This window comes from Syngnathus acus, chromosome 5 (assembly GCF_901709675.1).
Source record: "Syngnathus acus chromosome 5, fSynAcu1.2, whole genome shotgun sequence".
Classification (NCBI taxonomy): domain Eukaryota; kingdom Metazoa; phylum Chordata; class Actinopteri; order Syngnathiformes; family Syngnathidae; genus Syngnathus; species Syngnathus acus.
The window spans coordinates 1222726-1237724 of record NC_051091.1 but is presented as its reverse complement, the minus strand read 5'-3'; the positions used below and the strand labels follow the sequence as shown (position 1 = coordinate 1237724).

Sequence of the window (14999 nt, the reverse complement as noted above, 5' to 3'; positions counted from 1 at the left end):
CGTCCGTCGTACGGGAATTGTGGCGTGAAGGAGGGCTCGCTTTAAAAAAAACAACAACCAAAACTGTTGGTGCAATAATAAACAGTGCACAGCTTGGTCTTTTTACAGCTTGGACTCAAAATATTGGGAGAAGTTAAGTTATAAGGCAAATTGCACAAGTGTGTCCTAATTTTTGTCCACAATCTAATGAGATCCAATCCAGGTGCATTCTTAAAGGAATTAGGAACATTGACTTTTTGGGGGGTAAATTTAGCCATTGTTTTCCCATTCCCTATTGGTAGCATGTCTCGGTCACTATCCCTTGTGAATTGCCCTTTTCGAGAGACTTTTCCATTCCAACCGTAACGGAAAAAGCACCTCCCAAACTGACAGTCTAGAAGAAAGAAAGAAAGAAAGCCTGTCTTAAAACAACTTGAAAGCTGTTGCAAACAGATGGTGTGAAAGTCTTTTTCGCGGCACACTAACAGTAACCACGGTAACGGCGCTAATGGCGCGGGATGGCGGGACCTCGGCTGATGATGCCACCTCAGCTAACATCCTGCAAAATTAACAGTTGAACACATTTCACGGTCGGCTGTGTGTGACAGTGCACATATGTACACACACACACACACACACACACACACACATACAGCGAGGCAACATATGCAAAGCAGCATCGTATCCTACTTTTTGGACTTTCATTTGGCACCAAAGGAAAGGAAAATCCAGGCGGACTGCTCACCCACTTGCTTTCATGTAGACACACTTTCTCACATGCACACAACAACACGACTGCTAATGAGGTGTGTTTGTGTGGAGCAAGCAGCGTGTCATCAAAGGAAAGTCTTGTAATTTCGTTTTTAGTTTCATCCCAAATGAGGGGCCTTAAAGGTGCACCCCAACGGCCGGCCATTCAGGTCAGTGGAGATGATGACAGAGCGGGAAAAGACCCCAGTGACGACAAACAAGCAGGCGGCCAGTGTTGATGCAGAGATTTAATTGGCATAATGAGGATTTCCGCTCTCAACGGCGGCGATGCCAAAGAGTTTATCCGGATATGGGATTTCCCTGGAGGGACACAAAATCAGGACACGCCGTGTTTTGAGCTTTTTTGTCTCGTCAAGCTGTATGATGCAAAACTCAAGGAGCGCTTGAGATTGGAATCTTTAATGTCATCAAAATTGGAAATCATTTCACGCACAGAATTGATGAGTGATGCTTTTTACGCCCACAAACAAGAGCAACATTTGACAGCGATTATGTGTGAGTGGGAATGAATTGAAAGACTAAACAAACAAATCAACAAATGACCTTTGTGTTGGTTCTAAGAGATGTTAACGCAACACTTGTACATCAGTGCGGCCTGACCTAAATATAAACTCCTTGACTATGCTGTGATACCTCATGGATAAGCGTACATAAAGCTGAAGGGACTATCCACTGAACAATTGCGCAGCAATCACGGCAACCAGAATGTATTCCAGACGTCACAAAGAAAAAGTCACTTTTTGCCTGGAGGCCTGCGTTTTTATCCATCCGACGCCTCGTTGAAGAAAGCCTCATTAAGCGACAACTTTGAGCTTTCCGACGGGCGACGTCTGCTCTTGTTGTTGTTGGCCCGGCACGCTGACTCAGTCCCAGCGAGGATTCATTTGCTCTGGCATCTAATGAGCGCTTGGACACCCCACCCCACCTCACCTGTATTTGCTCAGTCACTCGTCCCTCCGAGAATCTAAAGGCATCAAAACAAGAGGTGTTGTGGTGGTGAACTGTGTGCAAGGAACAATACCGTGTCAAAAAATCTCATGCAAGTTATTGAACTCTATTTGAAATCTGGTTCCTGAGAAGAATGAAGTACATAGGTGAAAATAGCTGTTTGCCGTTCACAATGAGTGAACCTTGTTGAGATTTCTTATTAAAGATTCTCTCAACCCTAATTACAAGGGAAAAAAAATCAATTAAGTTGCTTATTTTGTTGGCAGTCATTCATTTAGTTGACATCACTTCAGTGAAGGATGAAAATATAAAGAAATGAGATTTGTTGAAAGAGGTGACGGTTGATCACTGCTTGCAAAGGAGTTGTAGGATGTATCCACAGGGGGGCAGTAGAGAGATTTAACTGCCCTCCCTCCGCCTGACTAAATCTTTTTTTTTTTTAAACCATCTTGTTTCAATTGGAAGCCCACAGAGAACCAAACATGTACAGCACGCTTAATTGAAAATGACATCAAAAGTTCAGGGATCCATTTTTTTTGTGGTTGAACTTTTTCCGGATTGCACATGTTAGAATTGAGGCAATTGCGTGCTCACCTCGTCTCATGAAATGGTCCTGAGTGAGGGTCACACTCAATGCACAATGCACTTTATTATGTTCTGACATTTGGCCTGCGATAGGCTGTTAAAGTCCATTTTACCATATCAATTTGATAGATTTTTTAAATTCACCTGCACAATTTAATGCGGCCCAGCACAGTAGCTGGATTCAAAATCATACCTTAACAATAACAATTTGTTTTTTGTAGTCATTTATCTGATGCTTGTAACTGTAGTTTGCATTGATGTTAAGTGAGATTGCACGAGCCTGAGAGCTGGTTTTAACATTTTGACCCTCTCCTTAGCTAAATGTTTTGCAAATTAGAACATTTCTTAGTCCTGAAAAATCCCAACATGGGCTTGTGTGTAATATATACGGGGCTCTTTGTGGGTTTGTGGCTTCATTGTATAAGGAAAAGACACTTTGTTGGCCCCCGCATTTGCAGCATTTAATGCTTTTTTTCCCCATTGCATCCAAGTTTGTGACCGCAACATAATGGCAAGGAGTTCATGTTGTGTGCATCAACCATATTGGTTTCAAGTGAGCAGTATTTTTCTTTAAAAGCTAAAAATGCTTAGTCGACGATTTTCAGAACGAGGACGTGCATGATCTCCTTTGTCGTGCTGGGGCCAATATCAGCTAATTTCTACAAAGGAGCTAATGAATAATGGAAAGAGTCATAAAAGGGTTGGAATAATAAGAATGAAAATAAAAATCCCTCCAGGAAGGTTGTACCACTGCTTTTTGACTGCATAATAAATGGGACATTATTGATCCATTAATGTCTACAGTGCATCAGATAAAGTCCAGTTCATCTCGTTTTATATCTTTAAATATGTCGTGATATAGAATTGATGACATCAAAATTGACTTGAATGTTTCTCAGAATAGTTTGCGGAGAGATGAGACAAAAAGGGCAGTGCTCTGCAAGTTTAGGGGGGGGCACACACACACACACACACACACACACACACACACACACACACACACACACACACACACACACACACACACACACACACACACTCTCTCTATAGAAGCCTTTTGGACGTTAAAATGTTGCCATTTTGGAGTCTTATTACTCAACGGGAAATTGGATCCAATGCAGACGTGATGTCCTACACAACACGGTCATTGTCCTGATGCAATGAGGAGGTTTCCCCCTAAAACAGGCTATCTTGCCTGGGGCTTGATCTGGGCTAGGAAGCGGGGGAGGAGTTCAAAGGCCACACGCTTTGGATGACGTCTGAGCACATCAGGTCACTCTGTTGAATTCGGAGAACTATGAAAGCGACATCCAATGCACTCTTCAATAATTCATCCGCTCTTCCTTCTTACTTTGGCACCACCGATCAGGCTGTCTGTTTTGTAAAACGAGAGTCTGAAATCCACATCTGGCCCTTATCATCTCCACCTACAAGTTTGAAGCACCAGTTGACGGAGGAACTCACTCGGTGGGATGCTTGCAATCTTGACAAAACTCAGCTTATGGAACTCGCATTATGATGAGTTGTGGACTTTATTTAAGAAGGTTAATAGTACTAGTAGTGAACCTTGATCATAAACCTAAGGAAGCAACAATCGCTTCCACCTCTCTTCTCTTGATGTACATCTAAGCGGACGGTCTATTGATTTATTTGGAGTCTTTCTCCACTGTGACAGTATAAACACTCATAGATGTCTTCATCAAGTGAAATGGTCGTGAAATGAAGGGAGGAGCAATGAAAAAGAATATGGAACAGAAGAAGGGAAACGGAAGGAAGGAAAGAAAGCAAAAGTGGCAAAAGAGATGGACAGAGGACAAGCAAAGAAAGCAGAGGACCCAAACTAATGCTTGATTTCAAAGGGAGGAAAGAAAATAAAAGCAATGAGACTGAGGAGTAATACAGGGAAAGAAAACTGAAGAAAAAAAACGATTAAAAATGTTCCAAATCTTCTGATACCAGGCTTTCAAAAGTAAGAAATGTCGGATTTCTCACATCTTTTTTTATCTTTTGTGATGAATCAAAATAAGATATTTGCACGGGAAAAAAATGTTTGAATACACTTTGATGCAAATAACATTGCATCGGATTATTCGATGAATCAATGGAACAATCTCGATCGTGAGTAATTCATATTATTCCATAGACCCAATAGGAAGACTAGTTATTTTGGTGCGCTGTGCCGTGAGATTTACTGTATTTCCACTTGTAAATCTTGTGCCTTGGCTCATTAAAGTTTCCGGCTGAGAGGAGTCTTACAAAGCTCACGCCCTCTAGCGTCGCAAGCACCTAATTCAAAGCAGCGGCAGGGGCGATGGCGGCAGGGGCGATGGCGGCAGGGGCGATGGCGGCGGCGCTAATCCCGCTGCGTAACGCGGTAAGCAGATTTGGCATCCATATGCTCCCATTTGGCTCCAGATGTGCGAGGCCGCTGACATCAGTGCGAACACAAGCGGCGCATTTATTTCTCCGCTGCCAACGTCTCGCTGTTGAGGAATAAATCACAGACTCCACGCTGACCTTGGAGTGACCTTGGAGCGAGGCTCCGATGGGGAAAGGACACTGATCATACACATGCGGTATTCCGCACGGCGTGAAACCAAATCCCATAAACGCTCTTAATCATGAAGGAAACGTTCAAAGGACCATTTTCCATGGTAAATGTTTGAAAGTGGAAATATTTGCTGTAAGTTCACCAGCGCTGCCTCCAATTATACAGCCAATCTGTAAAGTTGGAATGCAAATCTTGGTCTGCAGGTTGAATGACACACACAAGGTGAGACATCTGCTCACCATCATCTCCAGTGAGGAATTCCTTTGGGAATTACTGTACTTTTTCTCGTTTTACATGCAACTTCGTAAAAAGTGCACATGTTTGAGTCGGAGGGCGGGTGGGAAAAAGGAAAAATAAGAAGAACCAGCCGAGCTTTGAAAATTTCAGCATGTTTGAGAGGTTATTTTGAAACAAGCGATCACCAGATTACCACGATGGTTCTGTTTGGTTTTTGTTTATTGCTGATTGTGCACAACAGTGGGCCTCCTCGGCGTTTATTTACTCTCACTGGCGTGTGAAATGCACCCCATGCTCCTCTTAGACCTTTATAGAGCAATTAAGGAGCGCAAATGTTTACGAGGCACTTTAATAATGCGGCCGGGACGGAAATATTTCACGTCTCCTATGGTTTTCAAAGTATTGTCTTGAAAGTATTTCCCAGTACTGCAGTCTGCCCCAGCCAGGTAGGGCCGGGCCATCAAAAAATTTTTTTTTTAAAAAGGCAGGCACTAGGACCTCACAACACACCCAATAGAGAGTCTTGCTGTTCTATCAGAACAAGTTTCCAACAAGTGCAGTTATCTGGGAGCAACGTTTGGGACAAATGTCAAAGAATGCGCTCGTCTCCTCCCGGGCATCCTGCGGACGCAAACTGGAATATATTTCAATAATCCTCTGGAGGAGCAACTTTTGCAGAGGTAGACTACCTTTTTTCAATTTCAACTACTCCAGAAAATTGCAATGCAACAGAAGTCACTTTTTACAGGAGGCTTTTTAGAGAAGAGCGCTTTGTCAACTTTGCACACTCGTTATGTTTCCTGCCTTCGTGTTTGCTGAGGGGATTTGAATGATGACTGTACTACTGAGACCTTTTGTGAGGGCTCAGCTTCAGAGGGGAACCTCCATCCCCTGCGAGAGAGAGAGAGAGAGAGAGAGAGAGTGAGAGAGAAACTGTTGAAGCGGAGCCGCCCGCGGGGCTCATCAGGTTACACCGTGGCCACTAGCGGAGCTGCACTCCACTTCTGTGGAGGTGCACAAAAAAAAAAAAAAAAAAATCCTGCAGAGTTCTTGGGTTTGTGTGGTATGTTGGCATGGAAACAAGGAGGTAGCTGCAGGGGAATTTCTTCAAATTATGCATCAGAGCACAGCAAATGAATGGTTGCATTCTTGTCATAATAGCAGGTGATTATATACTGGAGAAGACTTGCTACTATTTGGATGGATGATTTGATTTGCTCTCAGGGTTTTCCTCAAAATCCATTCCTCGGGCTTTTTTTGGTCCTCATGACAACCTGTACATTGTTTTTCATAGTTTGCATGCATACATCATCTTCCTAAGGGCGCAGTAAAGCATGGAGTCCTTCCTGCAGATGGTCGTCAGGTTCAGGAAGACTATTTTTCAAGTTTGGTCAGAAAGCAAAAGTCAGTTTAGAACACCGAGGTCTGGGCGGGACGCGAGGATTTTGGTCAATAGAACGATTTTTCCACAAGAAAACGTACCAGAATAGCAAATTCTTTGGTTTTGGTCTATCAACAAAGTGTGATGCACGAGTCAAGAAAACGTTCAGCTTGGCGGTGACACCGTGTTGCCCTCCATTTGTTCCTCTGCAGCGGAAACTATAAAGCGGCTGTGAAACTTTAGTCAGTTGAGGGTTCAAGTGGCTCCTAAGTGGCTTTGGCAGAATTCCTCTCTTGCCTGCACAGCTGTGGAGGAAGGGATGCTTGAAGATGATTGTGCACTGATCTACTTGTCAAATAATGTGTCAAGTGGTTTTAATGAGGTCGAAGCGATATCGAAAACACTGAGTGATGCGATGGATTTTGTTCAGCAAGCCAATATTGAGATGAAAGCATGAGCCCTGGAATAGCTTTGTGATATTTACGGTTATTGTTCCCCTCCCAAAGACAGCTGGGATAAGATGCAAGCTCTCCCCTGGACAAGGCAAATCGCAATTGGCGGCCCACGACCACACTCAGAAAGGTCCCTTGATTCATTTTCAAAATTTCAAAAGTTTTTTTTTTTCTGGGTGGAGTAGGAAGAATTCTAAACATCCAAAAACCATATTTAAGTGACTCATTTTTTTTCTATTAAGAGTCTTTGAGGCGTTTGCTGGACTGTATTTATGTTGTTTTTTGGGGGGTACTGTTGCTTGGGAACGTGACAGCTTCACTTCTCCTGGAACAAATTAGCGTTGCGATCCAAGGTTCTTCTGTATTTCCAGAAATTTCTGCTTCAAATATGGCACAACAAAACCGTAATGGACAACTGATTGTTTACAATGATCACATATCCCTGATGAGCAACGGGTAATGTGAATTCTTGCCCCGACAAACAAACCATCAGTCATGTTCTTGATCCTCCACACACTGTGGAACATGCCTACAGGTAAACTCACCGCTTGGGAGGATGCTTCTGATTTCCCCCCTCTAAACTTTGGGAAAGAAAATAAAGGCAAAGTGACAGGGGCCTTTACTCATCGGACATGTGTGAGCTCACTGTTTACACAAAGGGATTCTTGCTAATGCTTTTAAGACTAATGCTGGCTGGAGGCAGTTTGAGTTGAAAGATGTTTGTGGAGAAAAGTTTAACCGCAGCTGGTCCTACTGATTTTTTTGGGGTGGGCACTCTCAGGGCCTTAGTGTCATTTCAGGGCATTGTTTTTTTACACTGAGACCACAAACTCAGCTGCAGAGGGCGGATGTGTACCTTTATAAGCAACAAGTAGTACCAACATTTCCTGTTTTAACACTCCTGGATTATTGGAATGACTTGATTGTTTCAATCTGCTGTTCGGGACCAAATTGGAAGATTGTATGGCACTTTAGAACCAACCCACCATGTCGATGATAGAATGACACATGTTGAATTGTATTCTCAACAATACACTGGCAAAATGTGAATTATGGATGATAATGACGTTGTTTTGCTTCCCTGGGCCTTGGAAATTAACAATTACAGGAGTCAGGCCCTCCTCCGCTGGCATCCAAGCTGATTGAGCCAACCTTGGTGTGTCTGAACGACGACGGCAAGCATTGAAGCTTTCCACGCAGGCATGTCCCGTCATCACTCGTAGCCTCTGGCGTTCTCTGCGCGACGGCGTGAGAGAGAGGAACGCACACGACTGCAACTTGCAAACTTCTCGCTCCTCTCCGGGAATCTTTTGGACAGGATTTCACCACCCCCTCACATACCGTTGTACATTTTTTTGGCTCTTAATGAATCCAAATCAAATACAAGTGAAGAGAGAGTGCAACTACATTAAGGAGGAGCTGTAGAGATATGCGGAGAGACCACACACACAAAAACACACTCAAACCTGTGACTCACTACTCAAAGCCATGTTGACGTCTGGCTTATCATCTAGGATTTGAAGATGAGAACCAATCGACTGAGATGAATAACAGCTTCACTTGATTTCTTTTGTCGAATTTATTTGACAATAGTTAGAGAGCACTCACATGGGCGTAGCTGTAGATTTTTTTAGTGGGGTGGCCACGCACGCTTCCGTCATTCCGTCCAAACGCCGAGTCTCGTGACGTAAAATGCCTGCATATGCAAAACCTTCATAGTCATAATCAAGCAGGAACAAAGTAAACAGAAACATTTTGCTGAACTTAATAATGCCGTTTTTTTTTTGCAGTGGCTTTGTTTTGTTTTTTTTTGCATTTCCTAGTCAACCTCTATCTAATGAATTGATTTGTAAGCTAATAGCCAATCAGATGAGAGGATGGGTCATTAGGGTCAATTATTAGTTTCCTCATAGTCCCTCAAGAAAAAGTGATTTTGAGAAACAACCCTCGGACCTCCACCGAGGCAAATGCCAAAGTACATGTACCTTGACGGAGGTACGAGAAAAAAAGGCATGGCTCTCTTTTTACAAGAATACCCTCGCACACACACGATTGCTTACAGCGCGTCAAAAGAACTCAAACGCAACTTGCAAGTGCAAACGATTCACCCTGGCAATCGTCACAAATCCAACTGGGAGACATGAAACAAAGAATTGCTCGACACTTGTTCTCCCGCAGACTGCCTGCTTCTTAAACACATTTTGTGATTTATTGTGTTTGCAGCACGCCGGCACGCAGCGCGGCCTGCACGCTACGGACCTGCATGCTGCAACGACGGCCCAGGGTGAACACAATGACGTAAAAATTAATTCCTTACGACAGGCGTGATATTACAACTCCTGGAACCTAGCGTTAATATTTTTCCTGGCAACGGAAGTCGCCGTGCCTGCCAGTGACTGAAGCGTCGGCTGCAATCAGGGAAGCTTTGGATGGGATTGCTTTGAATTCCTAAGCATGCTTCAGCTCAGGTGACAACCTAGAAAGCGTTCCATTGATGGGAAAAATATTGAGGGATGCAGTTGTTGTCCTTTTTAATTGGGGAATGTCGTGTTGCGTTTAGTGACCAAGTCAAACTGTGCCTCATGTGTTTGTCATTGACACTCCTTATATACTTCATGTCAACCCGTATTAAAAAAAGCTGTTGTGGCCTTATGGAACATTCCTTAGAGAGCTGGTTTTACTTATCCCTGACAGCATGCATTTTCATAGATTTCCATACGCATGTGCGTGTGTGTTGAACAGGAAGTGCCGAGTCTTCTTACGAGAATTTTGTAGATTGTAAATCACACGAGTCACAATCGCAGTTATGCACTGAGTGTATTGTGTTACACGGCGGAGAAAAAAGAAATAAAAAATATCTGCCATGCTCATCCAGATGTTACCTTCAGATCTTCTGCACGTCACAGCTGTCACTGAATCTGGATGGAAAGTTAGGATCCCTTTTTAAGTGCTGCAAAGGGCAAGATGGAAATTGGTTGATTGATTGCATTAAGTGATACTCGACAATGCAAATTTATTCAGCAAACTCACGGTCCAATGATATACATAACATTCAAAGCAAAATGATTAAAATATTTAATATTTATTATATATATTATATATATTATTATTATTATATTATTTCTTTATTTTTGTTATATTTCAATTTATTCAGCAGACTCATGCTCCAATAATAGATATAAAATACAGAGCAAAATAATTAAAATATTTCAAAGAAAATAAGTACATCCAATTAAAAAGTACCTATAATGTAAAATAATAATTTAAAGAGGCAACCTCAGCAGTATTTACACAATATCCCATTAAAAAAAATGAATCTTGACATTCACCGAAGACGTGGAATATTCAAACCAACATGTTAACGTGTACATTTAACATGCAGCGCTGTCTGTAGGCCAAGTCTACAAACAGACAGTTTATCAGTGATGACATGACATGTCCCAGGTACTTCATTTTACAGGCGAGAAAAAACATTTGCCCTGATGGCAAAACTTTCTCCCCTTTTGCTCTGCAGATGATGACATCGCTTATTTTGCCTTTAACACACATTACCTCCTGGATTTTATTTTTTCATGATTTCTAATTAAGAAAACAACACCAAAGCTCACATCACTCGCACTGCTGTGCTGCTGTGATAATAATTATGTTCCAAAACAAATATTCCCAAACATGTACGAACCTCAGCTTTGACCAAAGCTGCAATTTGTGGTTCCGTTTTCTTCTGATTTTTGCGTTCTGAATGTGCATGCATTGATGGAGTTGGCAGATGTATTTTTTTTTTTATATTAGTCTGTCTCATTGTACTGAAAAGCAAAACTGACAATCAAACGTAGAGCCCATCGTCAAAAAGAAGAAAAATCCCCTGGGGAACAAAAGACAAACCATTTGCTATTGCAACAAATTGAAATTTACAAAATCTTATTTTGTTGTTGTCTCTTCTCCATCTCCGTCACCGCAGACAATCTGACGTCAATTATAGGATTCACGTCCATTACGGAAGATTGGAGTGGTTCAAGTAATTGAATGCTCCCGGATACTGGCAATTTGACTGGGTCAACATCACCCGATGTTTACAGCCCTCATAATGCTTGCTGCATGACGATCGATGGCACCCTCTCTGTATAATGCGAAAATAATTGCACATACTGAATACATAAGCATGTAAAGTGATGGCAGTGCTGTCTAGCCTAAATGAATACATTACAGGTAACTAAAGGGATGAAATGGAATGATTTAGGAATGACGGATGACACGTATTTTTTTATGATCCAAATAGTGAATTTTCAATACAATACAATCTAAATAGCAAAACATTTGATAGATGCAGTCCTCCATCACCGATTTTTTTTGGGGGTGACTGAAGTTGTCACTCACGGCCTTCAAGCTCAACACTGGTGCACGGCCCAGTCTCGTGAATTCTTGTAATCCGCCGAGTTGAGAAGCAACTGCTGACTGGACCTTTTTGCCTCTTTTTACTAAACCACTAAGACGTTTTCTCATCAGACGTCTGTTTTCGATGAACGACCTTCCGCCATCACAAAGGAGGCCAACACAAGTAGAGGACACAAGATTTACATATCACTAAATTCCTCACAAACTATAATTCACTGGGAAATTAACTCAATAAAGGTTTCCTTAGCTGTCACTTGCGAGGCACATTTGGGTTGAATAAAAGTGTCTTTTGCAGCACAGTGGGTAAAAAAAAAAAAAAAAAGTGCACACTGAACACATCACAGCATTACATAGCTTCTAAAATACTAGCTAGCATGAATTAAAAGTTCATCGTGGCATCATTAGACACAAACTTCATTCACCATTTAACTTACTGTACGAATAATGACGTACATGAACTTGATTGAGGGTTTGTTACCGCATCCATCTGCTTCACATCAAAAAATTCTGTGTTTCAACCTCGGCTCAGTGTCAGACAATGTACAATTTCGTTGAAGATTCTAAATTGTGCCCTGGGATTGCCTGAAAACCAATCTGGGATGTACCTTTCGCTTGCCAAAAATTAAGCTGGAATATGCTCCGTTCTGTAAGCCTACATTTTGCTGAGTGTATGAAATTGCATATTTAGCTAATAATTTTGACCCGTTGACCAAATTGGAACCCTTATGACTGTGCTAAGCGTCACAATAAAGCACAGGACACTTGATGTGCATAGTTCATTGTCAGGTAGATTTGCGGCCCGTTTACTCGGGGTAGCACTACGGCTTACATTCCCCCTTCGGCTCGTCTTGCTGCGCACTCGGCGAGGCGAGAGATCGTGACAAACGACTGTTGTGGTCTGTCGGCGGGCGTCGTGTGACAGGCCAATGAAAACATTCCGCCTGCTCCCACGACAAGATGACACAACTAAAAAGGAAGATGTCTTCTTTATTGGGATGGATCATCAGGCGGCGGCGTCTTGTGCCGCGCCAAATCCATCATGGCGCTATGGCGGGCATGCATGTAAACAGGCACGCATGGCAGACCGCTTTTCAGCTTTTTAATATTCATATACTATAATACTACAAAATATATACTATACATACTATATAAGTTGAGGACATGGAGCAAATGTTAGACTAGGTTGTAGCTTCTAGTAGTGTTTGGGCCAGCAGAGAAGCTAACCTGTTTTTGAGGCTTGGGTATGTTTTGCTCCGTGAAATTCCAGTGATGATGCTAGCAATGTGTTTATAGTATGTTTATGAGGGCACTAAAAAAAAGTTCTGCCTGTCTTATGTCTCAGCGGGCAGGCCAACGAGGCGAGGTGGGCTGGACGGGGGCCACATGGCAGGAGCCCCAAGTGCAGCACGCAGCTTCATTCGCATCCTCTAGGTGCCACGGTGAGGCGCTTCCGTTCCCAAGCGGACTCTGAAAAGGTAAGAAGCCCAAAAAATGACAGCACAGCTCTGCTTACCTCGTAGGCATTGGCATTATTGCAGAGGTGTGTTCATTGACTCCATTACAATTCAAGCCGCCATGGGTCAAGTGACAGACAGACTTTCGTTTGATTGTAAATGTGGACGCGGAGAGTGACCCCCTTCCTTCCCTGGAGGAAAACGTGGCATAATAAGCCTTCCCGACAGAGGAGCCGTTGCGGGTGTCTGCGCGGCTGCTTGCTTCCATACCGCCTGTCAGTCCCAATAGAAAAGATTACAATCATCAGAAATGACACTTTCACGAGGGTCAACATGGTCATTTAACGCAACATTTGAATGTGAATGAAATTTATGCGGTGTTTTGGTTTAGCAGCGCTATGAAGCATACCTCAGTCACATTCAATTACCGGAGTGTCACAAAATGGTTGGAAAAAGCATCCTTTCGACATGGATCTGTGGCGACTGCACCATTTCTGCCAGTTTCTTTTATGGGAACTGGACTTGTAGGACTGTTCTGTTTGGCCCACTCGGTCGCGGTGGTTTGGATTGTTTGTCTTTGGTCTAAAAATGAGGCTATTTCACTGAGAGCTACTCAAACTTGCACAAACTCTCGTTAGGAGAGCCAGAGGCCACCGCCGTGCTGGAGCATGAAAACATTTGACGACGGGACGCAAAGTTTAGGAAAATAACTCCGTCATTAGGCTTTCCAGTATATACTACGTACACGTCACCCGAAATAGCTCACTGCCCCTCCCCCGCAGGTGGTGTGCCCATGAGGTCGTCTATGCTGGTCCTGTTGCTTTTCTTCAGTGCCCAGGCCGTGGCCTCCTTTGGGGAGAAGTCAGGCACCTCCAACGCACAACGGCGGGACTCAAACGCCGTCACTGCCGCCGCCCCTCGAGTGGACACCAAAGTCTTCAACAGGCGGCGCAGGCTCTCCCCCAGGGTGCTGTTCAGCGCCGGGCCGCCCGACGGTGATCCCACCGGGTCCCATGGCGGGCGCAGGAGCCGGCGGCGAGCGGGCCAGCCCCAGCACCGAGGCGTGTACTCCGTATGTGAGAGCATCAGCGTCTGGGTGGGCAACAAAACAAAGGCCACGGACATTTCTGGCAACGAGGTGACGGTGCTGCCGGATGTCAACATCAACAACGTCAACAAGAAGCAGTACTTCTTCGAGACCACGTGTCACAGCTCCCACGAAGGCAACTCGGGCTGCTTGGGCATCGACGCCCGACACTGGAACTCCCACTGCACCAACTCGCACACGTTTGTGCGGGCGTTGACGTCTTTTAAGAACCTGGTGGCGTGGAGGCTCATACGCATCAACGTGGCCTGTGTGTGCGTGCTCAGCCGCAAGTCGTGGCGACAATGACCAGGCCAAAAGAAAGGACTTCTGCACAGAGTAAATTATTAGTATTTTGCCAAATTTCAGAGACTGCATGAAATGCGTATAACGGCAGGCCTGGGTCAAAAACGGATTCCCGACCCGTCGAAATTTTGCAAAATTTACGATGGCTCATTCAAACAGACACTTGCAAAAAATCTTCAGATCACTCACTGGGTTGTTCAATTTTAGGCTTGGTGAGTGGAGAGGTACTCCAAAGATCTACGTATTTGTGTCATAAGCGTCGCTCGTGCACAATATGTGCCCTCTGGCATCCGTACTGTAGCAAGAATATTTCAGAAAAAATAGAAACACACTGCAGGGTGATAAATTGACTTCTCTGTTCAAAAGGAAGGAAAAGAATTGGCCAAGGAAATCTACATACTGAGAGATTGCGATTATGCAAACATTTCAAATGCCATTCGATCTGCCGGCTGTGTATGAAAATGGTTCCGAATAATTGAATGACGCAGAGTGTAAAACAAAATGCAGCCAAAGAGAAGAGACTATCCTCGGGAACAGCAGGTTTGAACTTGTCATACAGGCAGCCAAGCAGACAGCACAGCCTCGACACAATAACACAAGCATACTGCAAGTGTCTTGTTTTTTGTTACTTGACCCAGGTCTGATATGAGGAAAACATGTTAAATATAGTGTTTATTATTTATTAAACATGTATATTATACATTGTATTCAATTGCACTGGCATCAAAGTTGCTTTGGAGCAAAAGGGGGACATATGGCTTCAATTTACTGCAATTTTGACATTTTTCCATTCTTCTGGAGCATCAGAATAAGTTTTCCCATAAATTACAGCTCTGGCTGTGGTAGGTAGGAAATGATT

At 43.5% G+C, this 14999-nt stretch overlaps 1 protein-coding gene across 1 annotated transcript; it reads left to right on the top strand.

Annotated features, from left to right (window-relative positions):
- Positions 1-5618: 5618 nt before the first annotated feature.
- Positions 5619-14840, top strand: ngfb (nerve growth factor b (beta polypeptide)). The gene is made up of 3 exons (XM_037252361.1): positions 5619-5751; positions 12639-12771; positions 13533-14840. The coding sequence occupies exon 3, from the start codon at positions 13544-13546 to the stop codon at positions 14141-14143; it is 600 nt and encodes a 199-aa protein (XP_037108256.1). The 5' UTR covers positions 5619-5751; positions 12639-12771; positions 13533-13543; the 3' UTR covers positions 14144-14840.
- The last annotated feature ends 159 nt before the right edge of the window (positions 14841-14999 follow it).